The 21,955-nt window shown below is 26.4% G+C and overlaps 10 protein-coding genes across 10 annotated transcripts; 4 read left to right on the forward strand and 6 right to left on the reverse strand. All coding sequences in view use genetic code 12, as the record gives it.

The window, feature by feature from the left end:
• Nucleotides 1–24: 24 nt before the first annotated feature.
• KGF54_003598 (rhomboid protease) lies at nucleotides 25–1,014 on the forward strand (the record flags this gene model as incomplete). Its single annotated transcript, XM_051764203.1, has 1 exon — nucleotides 25–1,014. One exon carries the CDS (start codon nucleotides 25–27, stop codon nucleotides 1,012–1,014), a length of 990 nt encoding a protein of 329 aa, XP_051619658.1.
• Nucleotides 1,015–1,083: 69 nt separating this feature from the next.
• KGF54_003599 (uncharacterized protein) lies at nucleotides 1,084–1,695 on the reverse strand (the record flags this gene model as incomplete). Its single annotated transcript, XM_051764204.1, has 1 exon — nucleotides 1,084–1,695. The coding sequence occupies one exon, from the start codon at nucleotides 1,693–1,695 to the stop codon at nucleotides 1,084–1,086; it is 612 nt and encodes a 203-aa protein (XP_051619659.1).
• A 675-nt stretch (nucleotides 1,696–2,370) lies between these two features.
• KGF54_003600 (uncharacterized protein) lies at nucleotides 2,371–3,383 on the forward strand (the record flags this gene model as incomplete). The annotated part of the gene is made up of 2 exons (XM_051764207.1): nucleotides 2,371–2,413; nucleotides 2,848–3,383. 2 exons carry the CDS (start codon nucleotides 2,371–2,373, stop codon nucleotides 3,381–3,383), a joined length of 579 nt encoding a protein of 192 aa, XP_051619660.1.
• A 2,764-nt stretch (nucleotides 3,384–6,147) lies between these two features.
• On the reverse strand, nucleotides 6,148–8,316 carry PXP2 (Pxp2p; the record flags this gene model as incomplete). Its single annotated transcript, XM_051764208.1, has 1 exon — nucleotides 6,148–8,316. One exon carries the CDS (start codon nucleotides 8,314–8,316, stop codon nucleotides 6,148–6,150), a length of 2,169 nt encoding a protein of 722 aa, XP_051619661.1.
• A 1,362-nt stretch (nucleotides 8,317–9,678) lies between these two features.
• KGF54_003602 (uncharacterized protein) lies at nucleotides 9,679–10,116 on the reverse strand (the record flags this gene model as incomplete). The annotated part of the gene is made up of 1 exon (XM_051764209.1): nucleotides 9,679–10,116. The coding sequence occupies one exon, from the start codon at nucleotides 10,114–10,116 to the stop codon at nucleotides 9,679–9,681; it is 438 nt and encodes a 145-aa protein (XP_051619662.1).
• Nucleotides 10,117–10,800: 684 nt separating this feature from the next.
• KGF54_003603 (uncharacterized protein) lies at nucleotides 10,801–13,323 on the reverse strand (the record flags this gene model as incomplete). Its single annotated transcript, XM_051764210.1, has 1 exon — nucleotides 10,801–13,323. The coding sequence occupies one exon, from the start codon at nucleotides 13,321–13,323 to the stop codon at nucleotides 10,801–10,803; it is 2,523 nt and encodes an 840-aa protein (XP_051619663.1).
• A 945-nt stretch (nucleotides 13,324–14,268) lies between these two features.
• KGF54_003604 (uncharacterized protein) lies at nucleotides 14,269–15,642 on the reverse strand (the record flags this gene model as incomplete). Its single annotated transcript, XM_051764211.1, has 1 exon — nucleotides 14,269–15,642. The coding sequence occupies one exon, from the start codon at nucleotides 15,640–15,642 to the stop codon at nucleotides 14,269–14,271; it is 1,374 nt and encodes a 457-aa protein (XP_051619664.1).
• Nucleotides 15,643–18,531: 2,889 nt separating this feature from the next.
• Nucleotides 18,532–18,867, reverse strand: RPP2B (ribosomal protein P2; the record flags this gene model as incomplete). Its single annotated transcript, XM_051764212.1, has 1 exon — nucleotides 18,532–18,867. One exon carries the CDS (start codon nucleotides 18,865–18,867, stop codon nucleotides 18,532–18,534), a length of 336 nt encoding a protein of 111 aa, XP_051619665.1.
• A 471-nt stretch (nucleotides 18,868–19,338) lies between these two features.
• RPS15 (40S ribosomal protein uS19) lies at nucleotides 19,339–20,056 on the forward strand (the record flags this gene model as incomplete). The annotated part of the gene is made up of 2 exons (XM_051764213.1): nucleotides 19,339–19,351; nucleotides 19,641–20,056. 2 exons carry the CDS (start codon nucleotides 19,339–19,341, stop codon nucleotides 20,054–20,056), a joined length of 429 nt encoding a protein of 142 aa, XP_051619666.1.
• A 385-nt stretch (nucleotides 20,057–20,441) lies between these two features.
• On the forward strand, nucleotides 20,442–21,902 carry DBP5 (ATP-dependent RNA helicase; the record flags this gene model as incomplete). Its single annotated transcript, XM_051764214.1, has 1 exon — nucleotides 20,442–21,902. The coding sequence occupies one exon, from the start codon at nucleotides 20,442–20,444 to the stop codon at nucleotides 21,900–21,902; it is 1,461 nt and encodes a 486-aa protein (XP_051619667.1).
• Nucleotides 21,903–21,955: the final 53 nt, after the last annotated feature.

Genomic DNA, 21,955 nt, shown 5'->3' on the forward strand with positions numbered 1-21,955 from the left:
AGATAAAGCCCTGACCACTTAAAAATGTATCAATCGTTAAGAATTTTTCTAAAACCAACGACAAGTCTAGCAAGAAAACAGTTTTTTCAAAACAATAGTATACTAAACAAGATACGACAACAAACACAATCCAATCAAAATGTACAATTGTTAAAATCATCAATGAATCCATGGGAAAGAATGAATCAAATAATGAATCAACAAATTAAACAATTACAAGAATTACAAAACTCACCATTAACCAATTCATCTACTTGGAAAAGTTACAATCAATATTATAATAGATCAAATTGGGATAAATTGAAGAAACCTTTATTATTTACAGTTGCATTTTGTGTAGGTACAACATTTGCAACTCCATATTTATTTGATTATACACCAATGTCAATTTTCAAACAATATCCTCAATCTATTGTATGGACAATAATTGGTATAAATGCATTAGTATTTTTCCTGTGGAGAGTACCTCAATTACAAAAATTTACAATGCAATATGGTATATTATTTAAAGATAATATTCAATCACCATGGACTCTTTTAGGATCAGCTTTTTCACATCAAAGTTTTGCACATTTTGCTATAAATATGCTTTGTTTCCAATCATTTGCAGTTACTTTAGTTGCAGTTTTAGGAGTATCAAACTTTACTATACTTTATTTAAATTCAGCAGTTATATCATCATTTGCATCAATTGCAATTCCAATGTTATTGGGTAGTTCATTATCAGTTGCATCATTAGGTGCATCAGGTGCCATATTTAGTGTTTTTGGTTGTTTTTCATATCTTTTCCCTGCTTCTCCTGTTGGATTATTCTTCATACCTGTACCAGGTGGGGCTTGGGTTTTGTTTTTGGGAACTGTTATTTGGAATGCTGCTGGAACTGTATTGAGGTGGGGAACGTTCGATTATGCTGCTCATTTAGGTGGTTCATTAGTTGGAATAGCTTATGGATATTATTTTAATAAGAAAAGAAAAGAACAAATTAAGAGAAGAAGATTAATTTTAGATTTTTAGAATGTAAATAGTCCACAATAGAATCAATTCTTTTATTTTTTTGAAATATTTACAGAATGTTCTTATTTTTTAGGCAAATGAAACTTTCTTCCTTTTAGGTTTTGAAGAATCTTCATTTTCTTCCTCAAATTTTCTTGCTTTTGCACTTTTTCTTCTATTAGCTCTTGCAACTGATGCTTTACTTCTTAATTCATCCTTTTTACCATCTAATTTATCTTTCTTTTGTTGTTCTTTTCTCTCAATTTCTTGTCTTTTCAAATCTCGTATTTCTTCTAATCTTCTTGATTTTTCTAATTTACTTTCATTTACTTGATCATATTTATCATTTATACTTTTAACTAATCTATTCATCGTTAATGAATCATTATCATCAACGAATTTTTTACCTTTTTTCCCACGTTTGGCTTTTACTCCAGGTACTATTGCTCTATTCAAATCGGGTATATTTAATTGTTCTTCTTTATATTCTTTACCATTTTTAGCCCCATATAGTCTTATTTTAGCTTGTTGTTTTTTGACTTGTAATTTTGATGGTTTCTTAACTTTTGATTTTGGGGTTAATTTTGGTTGATCTGCTAATAAATTTCTTGCATGAGAATCAGAGTATACCTCTGATTCATTTTCTCTTGTCTTATTTTGAGTTTTATTTCTTTTAGCTTGTTTTGATTGTCGTGGGGCCATTTTCTTTCCTATTAATATTAATTTTGTTATTGTTTACTAAAATATTTATTTAAGTTTTAAATTCTTAATTGAAAAGAGATGAGACATATTTTAAAAAAAAGAACTTATACCAAAAGAACTAATTTACTTTGATCTTTTCGTTATACAAGAAAAATAAGAAAATTTGATCTGATTGGCGTTAAGATCAATGATATGCTTATATCTAAGATTTGTAGTTAAAGTTAGTCTTTGTAAGATTTAGTAAAGATCTGAGTTTATAGATATCATGAGAATTTACTCCACAAAAAAAATCAAGCACATGATATTAATTTTTTTTTTTGCAACCACTTTCCTAAATTTTTTTACAACCAAATTTTGCCTTTTTTAAAAAATTGGGTTCTCATTCATATGTATAACTTGCATGCTTCAAACAAACTAGCTTGTAATCAAGTCAGTAAATTTAATGAACGAATGTAAAAAAAATTGTGCATACACATCACACATCATCATCAACCTTTGAGTAGGTTATCAAGACCTATCCGAAAAAGCGGTTCTAAACAACAACAGCATTCTCATAGTAAACAGATTTGTTATTAGTTTCAATAAATCAATTTATTCAAAATTTTCTCCAAAATTAAATTCCTCAAATTTAAACTTCATTCATCAATTTTAAAATTCAAAATTCATTTTAAATTAATGCCCAAACCAAAACATTCACCTCATGATTCATGCCCAATATGTTTAGATGATTTTGGGGATCAAGTAAAATTTTTAACGTGTTTGCATCATTTTCATATTGATTGTTTAAATGTTTGGACTCAATATTCAACAACTTGTCCTACTTGTCGTCAAGAAATGTGTTTTTTAGAAATTTGATGAATGAAGTTAAATAAACTTTAGAGAAGAAGAATTGAAGTTAATTTATCATAAAGTCGTTCCACAAGCTGGTAAATATTTTCAGCTAAACATGACTGACTAATCAAAAATAATAAGGATTGCAAAATCAAAATACCGCTTAAAAATTTCTGTACTAAAACTACAGGGCTTCATTCCAACTCAACAAGACTCCGAAAATTGTCGAAACAATCAAAAATTTATGGTCCACTATCATCAATGTTCATTGGTGCAAGATGTTGTTAACAATTTTTAGGATCTTTAACTTTGTATTATTAGGCAATGGACTATACAAATCATTGACAACAAAATTACCACCTCACTTAGCAAAATCGGGTCAATTTCAATTTTTAACTAATTGTTCCCTACTCACTACAGTTATCTACTTAACATTATCAGTTTTTGGATTAGCTCCGCTATGGTTATATAACTTATCATCTAATTTAGAGTTTAATGTCATAGTGTCGTATTGGTCAATGGCTCTAATTTTTCCACAAATGGTTGGTGAAGCTGAAGTTGATAGAAATTTATTTATGGATTTACAAGTTCATGCATTTCCTTACTTATATTTAATAATTGACTCGCAACCTAGTCTCGGTTTATTTAACTCCTCGATGTTGACTTGCTTGTATGTTTTAATATATTGGTTCTATTTTGAATGGGAATGTGGTAAACATTTAAATGATGGTGTGAGTGGATACCCTTATCCTTTTTTAAAAGGCAAAAATTTGGTAAGTAGATTTTGGTGCATGTTTATATTTGCTTTTATTGGGTGTTTGAATTGGTTTGTACTAAATCTTCGAAGATTAATGTAAATTTATAAACTCATAATGTATAGTTGAACAATTTTTCCAACTGCTTTTACATTCATAACTCTGAAGCACCTGTAAGATTTGATATATGTTTAAAGTTAAAAATAGTCTACAATAATCATCATTTCACAAAATACAAATCATACATTCATACATTAAGATAAATTCTATATACATATAAATCCATAAGTTTTTTAAGATTGGAATATGAATCCAATTCAATAAAATTTGTAAACGCAATCAAAATAAAAACATTTCAGAAAATGACAAATAACTTTGAATCCAGAAACAATTTTCAAGAATGTGGATAATTTCAAATTGAGAAAAACACTTGAAGTCCCAAATCTAAAAAGTTATACATTAAACTTTCATTCAAGACGAAACAAGCCAATTTGAAAATTATTCACCTTGAGATTTTAAAATACACAACTGATATAATAGATGAATGTTCAAATTAAATCATCCAAAAAAATTTCACGAAGTAGATAGCCTTTTAAACAATGTAGAAATCCCATTATACAAAAAGAATATAAAACTAAATTAAAATATCGGTTTTTTTCTCTTGTATTTATATTAAATTTAACTGAGATATTAATATGCTGATTATCAAAGGGTGCGATTTTAATATAAAATTGTAGCAAAATTATTATGATAAGGGCTTTACAGAAGTAAAACTGTAGCTAATGAGCTAGAAAATTTCGTTACATTCTAAATTAAAAAGGAAAGTAGGATTTACAAAACCCATTTTTAATATTACTTACATCTTTTTCAATATTTGTTTAAATTTGTATATTACATTCAAGTAATAAGGAAAAACACTATAATTTTATATGATTATGTAAATTCAAATTAAATTATTTTGATAAAATTTTACCAACTTCAATAGATTTTTCATTCTCTAACATCATTTGATGATCTATTTAACATAACCTTCTAAAACCTCATAGTAAGGTCCCGTTGTCTTATCTGGCTTACGCCGGTTTCAAACTCTACAACAACCGTAAGAACTTGTTATTCAGAATTGATAGTTTACAAACTTTAGTATTCAACAAAATACAAATCATACAGTTATACATTAAAAACAATTCTATAAAAAAACAAAAATATATAGGTATCTCTTAAAAACTGACAAAATACATACACATTTCAAGAAAAGTTCTATAATTGCAACCAAACAAGCCAACATTTAAGGAGTACTCGACATGTCCGTATCAAACGATAATAATGATCAGAAGTGTGATTAATTTCAAATTTAAACGAATTCTTGAAGTCCTAAATTTAAAAAGTTATACATTACACTTTCATTCAGGACGAAACAAGCCAATTTGACAACTATTCACGATTAACACACTAAAGCTTAATGCTTATGAACAATTCTATATGAATTCATCAAATATTTAAATATATCAACAATCTTTACTAGAAAAGAACAAAAAAGCCAGGACTGAAAGTAGTAAAAAAATGTATAAAATTTATTTCAAAAATTGGGAATTTTCTCTCTATTTATAAAAAAATAATTTTGATTTTTGATATGCTGATATTTTTTGTATTAGACTTGAAATTTAAAGTACAATCAGGTTGCAAAATTCTAATAACAAGATTTAGCATTATTACAAGAGTAAAAATTTGTATCTGATATATTGAGCAGCATAAAACTATCGTTAAAATCACAAATTAAAAGAAAGAATTATAAATTTATATTTAAGTAGTAAGGGTTAATAATAAAAATTTATATAATTTTACATTCAAGTTTTTTACATTCAAATTATTTTGTTAGAATTTTAACAACTTCAATAGACTTTTCAGTTCTTTCGCTAACATCAATTAATGGTAATTTATTGTAAATTTTGAAAGCCTCATAGTAAGGTTCCCTCTTCTTATCTGGCTTACGATGGTTTTAAACTCTACATTAACTGTAAGAACTTATTATTCAGAATTGAGATAGGTTACAAATTTTAGTATTCAATAAATACAATTTATACAATTATACATTAAAATAAATTCTATATAAACATAAGTCTCTAAGTGTTTCTTAAAAACTCAAAAGCTGTATCTACTTCAATAAAATCTGTGAATGCAAGCTGAATACCCAAATTATCAAACAATAAACTCAACTTAAATACGGTGATAATCAAAAATGTGAATAATTTCAAATTTAGAAGTATTTTTGAAGTCCCAAATCTAGAAAGTTATACATTGAACAATTATTCAAGACAAAACAAACCAATTTGAAAATTACTCACATTGAAAGATTTTAATTTCTACCACCATTGATGAACTAGATTGAAGAACTAGATTGAAGACTAGATTGAACTAGATTGAAGAACTAGATTGAAGAACTAGATTAAATACTAGATTCAAAGAATTCAATGATTGAAATCATAGATAAGAAATCTATTATGAAGGAGTAGAACAAATAAAATAGAAAAAATATAAATTGAAATTGAAAGATCGCTTTTTTTCTCTTGTATTTATATTAAATTTAATTTAAGTTTGATATGCTGATAAATTAAATATAGATTAACAAATTGAGCGAATTTAGTGTAAAATGGCTGCAAAATTTAAATGGTAAGATTTGCCATTACAAAAGTAAAATTATATCCAAATTTCTTTATATTTGCAAATTAAAGGAAAGGAATGATTTGCAAATCAGATGTTTAGCTTTACTTACATCTGCTTTAATGATTATTTAAAGTTTTTTATTTTATATTCAAGTAATAAAAGTAAACACTATAAATTTATATATTTTATGTAAATTCAAATTAAATTATTTTGATAAAATTTTACCAACTTCAATAGATTTTTCATTTCTTTCTCTAACATCAATTGATGGTCTATTTAACATAGCTTCTAAAGCATCAGAATAAGGAGCTTTAGTAGTTGCTGGATTATTTACAAATTTAACTGAAGTTAAATAATTATTATAAATATCACCATTATAATGACCAATTAATGAATGAATAAAGTTATCTGGTTGTTCAAAAGAATCAGTTAATCCAATTACATAAGGTCTAATTCTTAAACATAATTCTTGTGGATATTGTGCTGTAATATATTTAGCAACGTTAGGTTGAATAACCCCATATCTAATGAATTCACTAATGAAAGGACTTAAAATATTTGTAACATAATATAATTTTAAAACATTTTCTAAATGTGGTCTTGCTGGAGATTTAGCTTTTAAGTGAGTATCTAATCTTTCAATAAAAGTTTCTAATAAATAATAATGACATCTTAATTTTGATAATATAACTCTTTGTGGTCCAATAGCATCCCAAGTTTGATGACTAATTGGAATTAAATCAACAGCAGATTTTGAAATTAATGCAGCAATAGCTTTTAATACTCTTTCTGGTTCATCAACATGATCTTTAATTCTAATTACTGCTTTTTTATTTTTAGCTAAAATTGGAGCATCATTTAAAAATTCTAAACTTGAATCTTTTAATTTTTTACCATTTAAAATTTGTTGAACATTTTTAATAATAGTTTTACCAGCTGACATAGCTAAAACATTATTATCACCTTCCCAAGTAGTTTGAACTGACCAATCATTCCAAGTTTTACCAAATGCATTATATGATGAATAACCATGTCCACCACATGCTTGTCTACATTCACTAATTAAATCTGAAGCTTCCCAAGTTAATGTGGATTTCAATGATGCAGAATCAACAAACATTGATTTAGTTGATGCAATAGTATTTTTTAATAATAATTTATCATTTTTAGCTAATCCTTCATCTAAATTAGATAATAATTGATTATGTTCAATTTCTAATCTATCAGTACCAACTGCAGCTGCATAAGTTAAAGCTAAATATGGTAATAATCTTCTTTGATGTAATGTATAATCTAATAATTGAGTTTCTTCTGAAGCTCCATCTTTAGCAAATTGTCTTCTACCAATAGAATATCTTAAAGCTATAGTAGTAAATCTTGCACCAATTCTATAAGAATCAGTAGCCATACCAACTCTACCTTCAATTAATGAAATATAACTTAATTGTTCTAATGGTGGTAAAACAACATTACCTTGTTTATCAACTTTACACCATCTTTGTAACATAAAAAATCTTGGAATTCTAACTTCAGTAAATTGAATCCAACCATTATCAACACCTTGTCTACCCATTTTGGCACCAATATCACCAACTGCAATACCAGGTAATAGATTATGTTGAGAGTCTCTTAATGGAACAACAAATGTTTTAACACCATAATCAATATCTTTAACAATTAATCTTGCATAAGCAACAGTATGAGTTGCAGAATGAGCAGCACCACCAATCCACCATTTAGTTGCACCAATATGAGGAGTATCAATAATAAATTCATCAGTTTCTGGATCAAAAGTAGCAGTAGTTTCACAACCAGCAACATTTGAACCATGACCTAATTCAGTCATACCAAAACAACCATACATAGATTTAATAATACCATTTTCTTTAGTTTTAGCCCAATAATTATATTGCTTTGTTGTACCATTACCTTTAATACAATTTAAAAATAAACCTAAATTAACTAAAATTCTAATACCTAAAGAAGGATCAATAACAGTCATTAATTGTAATCTTCTTCTAAATTTTGCATAAGGTTCAATTTCAATATATTTAGACATTTGTTCAATTCTTTCAGCAACTAATTGTCTTTCATCTTTCATACTAATATTAAAATGTTCAGGTCTTGTTTGTAAAATTGGATCTCTTTCAATTGATTGATATAATTTTATAACTTCATTTGATTTTTTTTCACTACCTTCTAAAAATTCATGCATTTCTTTTAAATTCCAATCAGTATTTGATCTTTCTTTTGCAATATCTTTAGCAGGATTTGGTGGTAATTTTGAACTTATAACATTTTCAGCAATTTTTGGATTAGTATCAGGATCCTTTTTATGTGTTCTATTAAGTAATTTATCTGATATAATAGCCATTTTTGAATCTTATTTGAAAGTTGATGATTTGAATATATAAATTTCTAAAATAAAATAAAAATAAAAGTGGTTGGCAAAATGAATAAATAAAAAAGTAAACTAAATAATTGAAAAATTCAAAAATTATTTGTTGAAGTTAAAAATATTCTATTAAATAATTTATTTGTAACAATAATATTAATATAATTTGTGTGTCTCTACTTAAATTGAATAAGGAGTGAATAAATTTTTATTACGGTTATTATTTAAATAAATTAAATAATTAATAATAAATAATTATGCATATATTGAAGGAGTTAAAGAAGTTAAATATTAATCTACAAAAAAGAATATGATGATCTACAAACAATAAAGCATTTAGTTTCCCGCCAATTAATCACTTATATCAATTTATAAGTTCTAATTGAATTATTTATAACAAATCATCAATACTTTTGTATTAATATTCATAAGTTACCAATAGATTGATTAAGTATATACTCTTAGGGTATTATTAAATTTAATATTTAATTTTTTTGTGGGGTAGATTATTTAATTTTTAATTTTTATTTTTTATTTTTTATTTAAATTTTTTTATGCCGATAAAATGAAAAAATAGTTAATAACTTACAAAATTAGGATCAAGATATAATAAAAATTATTTATCTATGTAATAGATTTATTAATATGGTATGATTCAAATTCAAATTTCATAACTATAACTTTGAATCATACGATTAAATGTTGGTTGAAAGTTTCATTTGTAATTATTCAAACTTTCAATGAGACTTACTACTAATATTATCCTTTGTTTTTTTCATATGTAAATTTAAACTGCACTCAAAATTTACTTCACGTTAATATTTTTAGTGGGTCTGATATCTTGTACTATTGAAAAAGTAAATATGGCTTAAATCGTCTTTCTTTCTTATATCGTTATTTTAGGTCGAGGAAAATATTGTAATTACCGGGGATATTAAACAGTAGATTTGAATCTTTTATCTATTTCTTTATTCCTCGGTAAATTTATTTTAAAAACCATGTCTGAAAAAATAAAAAAAATGCGCAAAAAATGATGCGTTTTTGAAATCTGGGGAAATATTATGAAACATTGAATTAATAAGTTTGCAAAGAGGTTTATGCAATTCACATCATATTCATTTCGCATCTAAGAACTTATCAATAAAAGTCATCAGTCTATTCTACATATATCACTAGCTTGTACTTCTATTTCTTTTTACGATACCATTTTACAAAATTATTGAAATTTTTATTTATTTGTCTCATTTTGCTGCAAAATTTATAGATTTTTATTAATGCTAAATTTTAACAAAAAGTTTTAACGAATTTATCTTACTAAATTAACGATAGGGTTTTTATATACTATCCCATCAAAGCACTAATTGCATATTCTGCACTTTTACTAAATAATCCCATAACCAAAATAGCAAATATTGAAAAACCCAATTTAATCCAACCATCGACTGTAGTTAGATCAACACGAAATACTAATTCTGAATGAGATTTTACTTGTTCTAATTGTGATGTTGAAGTATCTCTCGATACATGCCTACCCGGTGAAGATACTTTTTTAAAGTCGAAATGGGTAATATCTTTGATTACATATTCACGTTGTTGAGTTGTTGTTCCACACTCACTTTCTGAAATATACTCGCTTTCTGAAATATAATCAAGTTCTGTAAAACATTCGCTTTCTGAAATACACTCAATTTTTGAAATATACTCGCAAAATTCAAACAATTGACAAATTGTATAAATTATAAGGTATATGGTTAACAAAAGTTTAATTAATCTTAACATTGAAATTCTTGTAAATAATTTTTAGATGATATCTACGATGGAGTGTGTTAGATTTATCAAATTTATTTAAAACTGTTATATTGAGAAAGAAAAAAGAGATATAAGAATGAAAATTAGTTCAAGATACGAGTGCTAGACTTTCCTTACTTTTAATACACAGTAATTATACACGATTGATGACTCTACAAAATCATTCCTGAAAACTAGATTACGGGTGAGTCAGCTGGAACTTGAAATTGAACTTACATGGCAACTACTTTACGGTTGAAATCTAAAATATTAAAGATTGATGTCAAGATTATTGTCTTTTGGTTGCAAAATGTTGGAGCTGAGTAAATTTTCATTGTTTCAAAATTCCACGCCATATTTAGAAGGAATTAAATACACGAATTTTTGCGTGTAGGTTTTTTCTATAACAATACTAAAATTTTTATTTCTAGAAATTACTCCTGGTAGCTTAGTTGGTTTAAAGCACAAGACTGTAATATGTTTTCCCATTAGTCATCTTGGGATCGGGCGTTCGACTCGCCCCCGGGAGAATTCAAGATGAATTTTGTATCTTTTTTTTAGTAATACAATCAAAAGTGATATATACTTTAATACAAGTGAAATAATCTCAGGAAGTTTTCTACAATAAAATCTCAAACGGTTTTTTTTTATATCTTCTACAATAAAACTATTTAATCAATAACTCTCCAATTCTTTAAAATTTTGTTTTTTACATATTGTATTACCATCATTATCAATAAATAAAACATCAGAACCATCTAAAGCAATCATTGGACCATTTAAATCACAAATTAAATTCGGATATTCATAATTTGTATTAAATTCTCTTCTTTCATCTAAAGTTTGATTATTTTCATTATTTTGTTGTTGTTCTATATCTAATAAATTATTAACGGATTGATTATTTTCTATTGCTCTTAAAGCTATAAATGTTGATAATGGTATATATTGATTTTCAAAACACCATAAAAAATACATTGTTATCACTGGTAAAGGAGCTAGAAATGCTGCACATATGAATGCTTCTTGTAATGCTAGAGTCCCAACCATTGTGATTTGAAATATTAAAAGTCCGAGTATTATTCTTCTAAAAATCATAACCAAAATTCTACCAGTTGAATGAGGGGAATGAATACAAGCATAAAGTAATAAATATTTACTCACTCCATAACCAATAATGAATGTTATAAAAGCACTAATCAAAACTTTTGATGAAATAATTGAATAATTTAAAGTTATAATGAATAATAAAATAGGTTGAGGTAATTGTAAACCAAAATTAAAATCAGGTGGTTTATATAATTTTAAATAATCTCTTGGAGTTTTACATGAAAATAAAGATTTCCATGAAAATTTGATTAAGTTTCCCAACAATAACAACTTAAATGGGAAAATAGCCAACCCTTGTAAAATTATAAAATCAACATAAAATAATGATAAATCCCTTAAAGATTGAGCTAAATCATAAGCTATTTTAGTTGTATCACTTAATGAAGCAGTACCAAAAGTTGTGAAAACTAAAAATAAATTAACAAAAATATAGAAAAAATTTTTGGCAATTGAAGATAATTCTTCATCACTATGAGATGAAAATCCTTGCTTTTTTGATATCCAAACGTAAAAAAATGGTATAATTATATTTAAAATTGTAAATAAATAAGTAGGTAATAATCCTGTTATCAATGTTTTGGCCCATTTATGATTTTTAATTGCTTCACCTAATGATGGCCAAATTTTACTTATACTTTTTGTATTTAAAAAACTTGCAATATATCTTACTGGGAATACCAATAAAATACTTATCAATCCAATTAGTAAAGTCACTATGAAAATCCTTGAGTTTCTTTCTTGTCTTGTTAAACATAAATTATCCCATCGTATATCATGAGGTGCAGGTGCTAAACTTGTAATTAAATGGTTGACTTTTGGATCTAATACAGCTTGAGCCAACATTTGAGCTTGAGCTACTGATTTTATAGTTAAAAATGCAGTTGAGGTTGGAGCATATTCTTTTCTTCTCGATTTTTCAATTTGTGTATCAACAATTTTTAACTTCTCAGTAAAGAAATTAATTGCATCAATTTTTGGACCAAATAAACCAAACCAACCTTTACGAAATTTTGGTCTTGTCATAATATTACTCTCAGCTAAGTACAAGTCATTTATTGAATTTGAATTTGAAGTAGCTTCCACTATCTCTGTAATTTGTTGTAAGATTGTTGAATTAACTGATCTTGCATCATCATCAATTGGTCCATTACTACTTGGTAAGTTTATCAGTTCTCCTAAAGTTGGCAGTAAATCAGCAGTTAATAAATCTGACTTATTCTCAATCCCATTTTTTTGAAAATATTCAACCCAATAACTTTCTAGTTTTTTCAAGATCTTATTTCTTAATCTAAAAAGTTTGTTTAAGTTTTGCCATTCTCTAACAATTAAAATTGATTCCACCTCCCCTATATTTAAATTGTTGATATGTCTTTTCAATATGATCTCATCCCTTAGTATCCCAGGTATACCGGATATTTTTACAGTTCTATCTGTAATTGAATTCTGGCCACCAAGGTATTTTTGACGCATATTTACAACTTTGTTTGTTTCATCAAATAAAAAATACGCAGTGACAAATGTAAAAACGTATGTGAATATTGTATAAAGCCACAAGTAATGTTGATATGATTCATTTTCATTCAAACTTGTACCATGTAGTAGTTGCCTTGAATGAATTGAGGTTCCATTATTTTCATCATCATCATCTGGATAATCTTGATCTAATCTCCCAGTAAATTTATACCTAATTGGTGAAATAATTGTAATAGCTAAAATCAACATAACTCCAATAATCTTAATACACATCTTGAAAAATCCCAAGAACACAACAGCATCTAATCCAGCATGTTCCAAAATCTCTGATTCATTAATTTTAAAAACAATTGGAATCCATCCAAAAAGAGAATTTGACAATTTAGGTAAATTTCTTCTTGTCTTTGAATGAGTACTAAAATTCAAATTATTAAAATTTGCAATATATATTTTAGGATATTTAATTCTTAATATTGAAAATGTAAATAAAGTAAATAAACCTAATGATGAAGCAATTAAAACTTGATAACTAGCTACTCTAGTTGAATGTGGTCTATATAGTCGATCATCATCATGATTATGACTTTGATTGTCATATAAATTTATATTGTTCATATGTTATTGATATCATGAATTGAGTAAATAATAATTGATTTATGTGATAAGTTCTGATCTGTTTAATATTATGTTTTATCTTTTTGTTTTTATTATTAGATATTAAAAAAAAAATAAAAATAAAAAATAAACTTTTTTAAGAATATTATAATTAATTACGATAACACAAAATTCAAAATTAAAGTTTAGTTTGTTGTTACATATTGAAAAAACCACTTAAATGTTCTTGTTTATAATTTCATTTGAAACTAATTTGTGATATTAAAGTAATGAAATTTCATACTTTCGAGCTGAAATTTAATGACCATATTGTTCTTCTATCATTTACTTTTCCTTCAAATTATCTTTTTCTTCGATACTTTTTCCAAGTGAAGTACTTATAAGTAAAAAAAAAGCATCTTCGGGAAAAGCTCGATTCTTAGCTTCGTGTAGAGCCCGTTTCGGCTCTACATCGAGTTGATGGATTTCTCCCACGCATTATGGCTTATTAGTGCACCGAATAGCTTAGTTTGCATCCGATTTTAGAATTTATAATCATGCTACCAAAATCTGTTCCATAATTTGCTACAATCTGATGGTCGTTTTACTAAATTAATAGTCTTTTACAATCAATCAATGTCACAGTAATAAGGCAGTCATATGACCTATAATTATATAGTTATATGGATAAAGTTTATGCAATTAAATAGATATTGAATCAGAAAAGAAAAAAGATAAGATTAAGCTAAATAGACAGTTAAACATATAAAGTATTGGGAAAAAAAAACGTTTTAAATAATTGGGAGTTTTAGAGTAAGTTCTAGCCGATTTTAAAAATTTTTGAAGTGAAAATTACTACTTTGGATTATTGTAAACGTTAAGAAAAAAGTAGGCATATTTATTGTGTATAAAAACTCTCTATTAATGAATCATTCTATCATTTTAAATAAATAATAATCAAACGTTTTAACCAGAATCACTTGATATCGTATCTTGATGACTTAAAGACTCCCTATCAATTGTCATATCGTCATTCGATCTAGCTCCCTTTGATGATGATAATGATGATCTTCCTTGTTGTGAAATGTTTATTGACTGTTGATTATTTATTAAGCTCGTCAAATTTTCAATTTTATTTACAATGTCAGTTTTAAAACTTTGTAAATCCTGATTTAAATTCGCAATTTGTAAATTGTTTTGGTTTTGTAAATTTATCATTTGTTTTAATATTGATTGTAATGCATTTTGTGGTGGAACTTGTTGTTGCAGTTGCAGTTGCAGTTGTTGCAGTTGCAGTTGTTGAGGTATAAATCGAGATTTGCTTTGTTTCTCTGAATGATCGTGTTGTTGATATTGTCTCGCTTGCCCTTCTAGTATTGGATCATTTTGCATACTATTTTGTTGATTTTGCTGCAAAGATTGGTTTGATGATAATGAAGAAGACGCGTATCTTGGATGTTCGAAAGTTGGAGTTGAGATTGATAAATGCCTTGACCTTATTTGCCTCGGCTCGTCCTGATGTAATTGTTGATTTGAATTGAATTGAGAAGCTAAAGAAAATTGAGTTTTAAAAATATCTTGTTGATAATTGTCATTATTATTTGGAAGATTTATTGATGAATTAAAATTTTCAATTTGTTGAGTGGTCAATTGAGGAGTTTCAACAAATTGTTGTTGTTGTTGTTGGTGGTGATGCTCCTGTTCTTGTTGGTGCTGTTGATGTTGATGATTGTGGACTTGATGCTGAAATAAATTATGGGGTAGCTTAGCTTCAGTCACTGAGTCCAAATTATGCAATACATATTGATTTTGTTGATCATTTGTAGGTATTCTTGAAAATTGATTCTGATTTGAAGTAGTACCTGATAAATTTTCACTAGAATAATCTTGTTGATTATCTCCACTACTAATTGGGTCTTTGTTCTCTTGAACATTTGATGATGATGACGATGATGAATTTAAATAATATGGATTTGTTGAACAAAAATTATTTGTGTACATATATTCCAAAATATTAAGTACTAGTCTTTCATTTTCATTTAAATTAATTTGATGTATAGGATGGCTTTCATGAATTAATTTATTTTTTAAATTTGACTTTAATGTTTGAAATCTATGATTGATAGTTCTGCTTTGTATGATGTTAGAATTAAATTTCAAATTGAATTCATTTAGTACTTTTTCCCAAGTTTTGATTCTATTACCCCTTGTGAAAATATCTTCTTTATATTTATAAATTAAAGAAAGTAAAAAATTTTCTGAATCATAAGTGAATTGAAAATTACTTCTTTTATTTGTAGTTGAATTTGTATTAGATGAATCAACTTCATTTTGATTCATTTTTTTTGTTGTCCCGTTTACAATTGAGACTATGTTTGTCCCCAATTGCTTCAAAATTCATGAAAATAAAGTAAAATAGTGAAATATTAAAAATATATCGAGAAAAAGTGAAACAATATATATGTAGATTTATCAATTTTAATAATTAAATACTTTACTTTTCCATATAAATTTATTAAGTATAAAAAATACTTATTAACATCATAATATTAATAACAATATTAAATAATTAAACTAAAAAAAAAATAAGAATTATGCATCATGTGAGTTTAAGTATATGATTTATGATGCAAAATGAAAATTTCAAACCATCTAAACGTTAATTAATTTTCTGTATTATATTACTGTTGAAAAGTTAAATTTGTATCATGTACAAATTATTAAATTTAAATAAATTAAAATTAAATATTAACTATGTGTTTCAAAAAAAAGAATTTAAAATTTTTTATGTTTTTATTTAATTTTAATTCCGATTGAGTAATTACTTATTAAATTTTATTTTTCTTAATTACTTCTATATGTGAATCTTGCAGTATTTACTGATTTGATTATGAAAGTTCAGGACCTATTCCTTCTAGTGTTTGAAATCAGAATGATTACTTACATTTAGCAAGCTAGATGGACAAGTCTGTAACATGAAAGTATTGAAAAATAAAAATGATCTACTACAAAAATTATCAAAAAGAAATAAATAGATCCCGATAAGCTTTAATTTGCTAAAAGCCGCTTAAACTTCAACATGTTCCTGATTCTTTAAGCATCTTTGAAATACACTTTATGGGTTCCACTCTGACCTGTAACTGCAACAAAAAGTACCGATTGATCAAAAATGTCATTGTTTAGGCATAAGAAATATGAAAAGGAAGATATTTCTTACCGTAGTTGAGAACTGGAGATATACTCAAAAATTTAATGTTTAATAATTACAAAGTAATCGGTAGGACGGTTACAAACTCGATATTATTGTTCCAATTAGTATGGGGAATAAACGAAAGTGCGGACCACATTGTTGGTATGTTTTGAAAAAGTTAATATATGACATAAAGTTCTAGGATATTGTAGAATCCTAATTAGGGTTATAAATACTTTTAAGTTCTACTCAAGAATACTTGGAGATCTTAATTCAGATTTAATCGCTATTAATTTTACTATCATAAATTTAGTTTATGACATAAAATTTTAGATTTTGGGCATGATCAATTTAATAATTTTTTTTTTTTACGAGTATAATTATATTTAAGTATTAATAATATTAATAATAAATTAATAACCGATTTTGTAATACAATTTAAAGTATTTATGAAACATTATTAATTGATGACCTATTTATTAATTAAATATGTAAGGGTCTTCCAGTGATATGAATTTGATGCTTTAAACTGTTAATTGAAGTACTGAACAACTTGGTTGTCCGCCTCACTGAAGTATACTGATCAAAATGATAATAAATTTGAATTGTATTTGTGTCATTTAGTCGTCACTTGCATACTATTAAAACCTTGGAAAATTAAAGTCTTATACATTGAATAGATGTTGGGAAAAATATAGGAGTTAATCACTAGAATAAAGCCAGTACGGTTAAAAAAGGGTCAATAAGAATATATATATTGAATACCCCATATAATTAATATAATAGAACAATTAGTTTGAAGGATAACGGTTGCATCGATCGGTTTTATAAAATTAATATTATTTAATTTTATTTTTATTTTTTATTTTAATGATAATTTTTTTTATTTTTTTTATTTTTTTATTTTTTTTATTTTTTTTATTTTCGTTTTTTTTATTTTCATTTTTATTTTTTAACTCTCTCAATTTTAATTTCTTTTCTTTCATGAGTTATAAAAATTGAGTTATGAAACCTACTAGTTATTAGAATTTCGCCAAAACTAATTACCATATGTACTTAAAATTATATCACTTAATTTAAATTCGGATTCGAATAATGAATCCCGTTTTTTAAATTTATATTAAGACAATTTATAGTCCAGTGAATTAGTTAATTAAAATGATACTAATTGAGAAATCTTAGGGGGTATTATACAAAATTATAACAATTGACTTTGATGATTGGTATACCTGTTTAGAATGAGTCTTATACACCTGTTTTGTTAACGGATTGAATTTCTAATGCTTCGTAGTATTAATACCTCTAAAACTTATAATATGATAAACAAATTTACTGTATAAACGAATTATATAATAAGTATCAACATAATTGCTGATAAATAGAATATCTACGAAACATATGAGTAGCGTCTCTATCAACCGAAATGTGAGATAACACATCTTTTTGTAAGTCATTGAATTTATTTTGGACATTGAAATTTCTGTCTATTTTCCTGATAAATTTGCTCATAGAAAATCCAACCCAACAGCAAAGCTTTAGGATCTTGGAATAAAGCTGAAATATTTGGAACTGAAGCACCAGAAATGAGTATAACAAAAACAACTAAACTTGAAATTGTAAGAATTTTCAGAAATTTTGCCCATGTATTTTAGTAAAGCTTTCTTTTTATGACTTCGTTTTACTCCAATATGATCTTAGAGAAAAATGTAAAAAGAAATAAAGTAGTGATATCTTGGGTAATTAATTTGATCTTTTCAGAGCATTGCTCGTACAAACTTTTTACGCAATTCATATTTTATTTTGACCGTAATTATACTCAATCTTAGCTCTTCCTAACTTGGTTCTGTTATAAACTTGAAATTTTATTTCAATTTTGATACCATTTTGAGTTCGCGTTAAAACATTTCTACATAAGAAAGACAATATTTTATTATTAGTTTTTTGTATTCAGTTGTTTGATTATAGAATAATATCCAAATATTCAAATAGTATAATAACATTTTAAAATGAAAAAACAATTTTATATTTTAATAGCATCCTTAATCGAATAAACCGAAACCCATATCATCATCAGATTCTTCTTTTTCTTCTTCTTTTTCTTCTTCAGCAGCTTCTTCAGTTGCACCACCAGCAGCAGCTGAAGCACCTGAACCTGATGAAACAGCAGCACCACCTGATGGAACTGAAGCTAATTTGGTGTTACCTTCAGCAATTAATTCATTGATATCTTTACCTTCTAAATCTTTTAATAATGAATTTAATCTTGATTCTTCAACTTCAATACCAACTGATTCTAAAACATTTGAAATATCTGAAGCAGATGGGGATGAGTTACCACCTTGAACTAATAATAAATAAGCAGCTAAATATTTCATTTTTTATATGTTATTAATGTAATATTATGGAGAATAATCACTTTTAAGCAAACAAACGGCAGACTATCCTTTGGTTGTATTAATATATTAAATTAAGTTAAATTTAATTTTTCAATTTTTGATAATGTCTCTCGTGATGAAAAAAAAAAATATTTATTACACTTACAAAACAGGTGACATTCACGTGCAACACGTTAGGGCTAAATGTGACTATTAAAACATTACCTTATATACAGTATTTAGTACTGTAAAGTATTACGCAGAACAAACACAGGTGGTAGCCGTTTTGATAGTACAAAGTTATTACAGAGAGAGAAATTTACACATAGTAAATAATAATAATAAAATTATTAGGTAAATTAAGTGAAAAATTCAATACTAACAAAACAAAGAGAAAGAGAGAAAAAGATTTTTATAATTTTCAATTTTAAACCTCTTTCACATATATTAACAACAAAATTATTATAGAACATGGTTGATGCTAGTATGTTTAATCAACTTTAAATAATTATTAAATATGTCAATGATATCAGAACTGATAAATGTAATACAATACAAGAAGGATCATTTGGGGATTATTACTGTTTAATGTTAAATTAAGTATTGGGAGAATACATCAAAAATTTAATACTACCGTTCACCAAATACTTTTTCACTCAAGGTTACTACAAACTACTCAAAAATATCAAGAAACTCAAAACATCATCAAGAGAGTTCAGCATATCAGACATATGACAAATCACTAAACATATGAATACTAACCAATTTTATAGCTGAAAAAAAGAAGAGAACCTTCAAACAATTTTCCTTCAAAGGAGTTGATTTAAAAGATTTAGTTGAAATGCCAACTGAAGAATTCACCAAATTATGTGGTGCTAGAGTAAGAAGAAGATTTTCAAGAGGTATAGATGCTAAACCAATGGGTTTAATTAAAAAATTAAGAGCTGCAAGAGCTGCTACTGAACCAAATGAAAGACCAGCTACTGTCAAAACTCATTTAAGAAATATGATTGTTGTTCCAGAAATGATTGGATCAGTTGTTGGTGTTTATAATGGTAAAGTTTTCAATACTGTTGAAATTAAACCAGAAATGGTTGGTCATTATTTAGGTGAATTTTCAATTACTTATACTCCAGTTAGACACGGTAGAGCTGGTAATGCTTCATCAAGATTCATGCCATTAAGATAAGTCAATTTAACAAAACCTACAATTCCACCATTCTTAATATCATATCATTTTTCATACAACCTACAATAAATATATAATTTAAAAATTGAGACGCTAGAGAACTCATAATTGATTTATATATAATCATTTAAAACTTTGTAATTTATAGTTCATAGTTAATCAACACACAAATTTAGTAACGATTTAAAATTATTAATGGTTGTAAAAAAAACATCGTAGTATACACTCTCGCACGGCTCTTCGACCTAAATTCTCAAAGTGCTAGAAATTTTTCAGATCAAGCGAAAATAAAAATTACGAAATGCAATAGAACAAGAAAAAATAATATTACTCTTATAAATTTCCGAATTCAATCAATTGATCAAACATTGAACTTGCAACAACAATGGCAGGAGAGAAAGCAGATGCAGTCGCTTCAGACTTATTTGCCAGCTTGTCATTAGACAAACCAGCAACATCAAAAGAGGACTCAATAAAAAATGAAGAACCATCAAAAGAAGAACCATCAAAAGAACAAGAAACTAAATCAGAAACAATGTCAGATACAAATTCAGAATCAATAACTGAAGAACCAAAACAAGAAGATACAAATTTAATATCCAACAAGTATGAAGTTCAAGTTAAATTAGCTGATTTACAAGCAGATCCAAATTCACCATTATATTCAGTAAAATCATTTGAAGAATTAGGATTAAAAGAAAGTTTATTAAAAGGTTTATATTCAATGAAATTCAATAAACCTTCCAAAATTCAAGAAAAAGCATTACCTTTATTAATATCAAACCCTCCTACAAATATGATTGGTCAATCTCAATCAGGTACTGGTAAAACTGCAGCTTTTTCATTAACTATGTTATCAAGAGTTGATGAATCAATTAAAGCACCACAATGTATATGTTTAGCTCCTACAAGAGAATTAGCAAGACAAACTATGGAAGTTATAACAACAATGGGGAAATTTTCTAAAATTACATATCAATTAGTTGTACCTGAATCAGTTGAAAGAAATAAAGTAGATTCTCAAATTATTGTTGGTACACCAGGTATAGTTAATGATTTTGTGAATAGAAGATATATTGATACAAGAAATATTAAAGTATTTGTTTTAGATGAAGCTGATAATATGTTAGATGCACAAAATTTAGGTGATCAATGTATTAGAATTAAAAATAAAATGCCAAAAACATGTCAATTAATATTATTTAGTGCTACTTTCCCACAAGATGTTCGTAGATTTGCGGAAAAAATGGTACCTAATGCTAATTCATTAGAATTAAAACAAGAAGAATTAAATGTTGATGGTATTAAACAATTATATATGGATTGTAATTCTGAACAACATAAATTTGAAGTATTATGTGAATTATATGGATTATTAACTATTGGTTCATCAATAATATTTGTTGAAAGAAAAAATACAGCTGATGAAGTTTATTTAAAAATGAAACATGCAGGTCATAAAGTAAGTTTATTACATGGAGGTCTTGAACATTCAGAAAGAGATCGATTAATTGATGATTTTAGAGAAGGTAGATCAAAAGTATTAATAACTACAAATGTATTAGCAAGAGGTATAGATATTGCATCAGTTTCAATGGTTGTAAATTATGATTTACCAACAACTCCTCAGGGGCAAGCTGATCCTTCTACATATTTACATAGAATTGGTAGAACTGGTAGATTTGGTAGAGTTGGTGTATCAGTTTCATTTGTTTCAAACAAAAAAGATTTTAAAATTTTGAATGATATATGTGGTTATTTCAAAATTACAATGACTAGAGTACCAACTAATGATTGGGATGAAGTTGAAGAAATTGTTACAAAAGTTATTAAAAATAAAAAATAAGAGGCTAACTAGGAATAGTTAATATAAAATAAGTGTAAATTATTTTAAATTTA

Source organism: Candida jiufengensis, assembly GCF_024610255.1.
Source record: "Candida jiufengensis strain CBS 10846 chromosome Unknown scaffold2, whole genome shotgun sequence".
NCBI classification, from domain to species: Eukaryota; Fungi; Ascomycota; class Pichiomycetes; order Serinales; family Debaryomycetaceae; genus Lodderomyces; species Lodderomyces jiufengensis.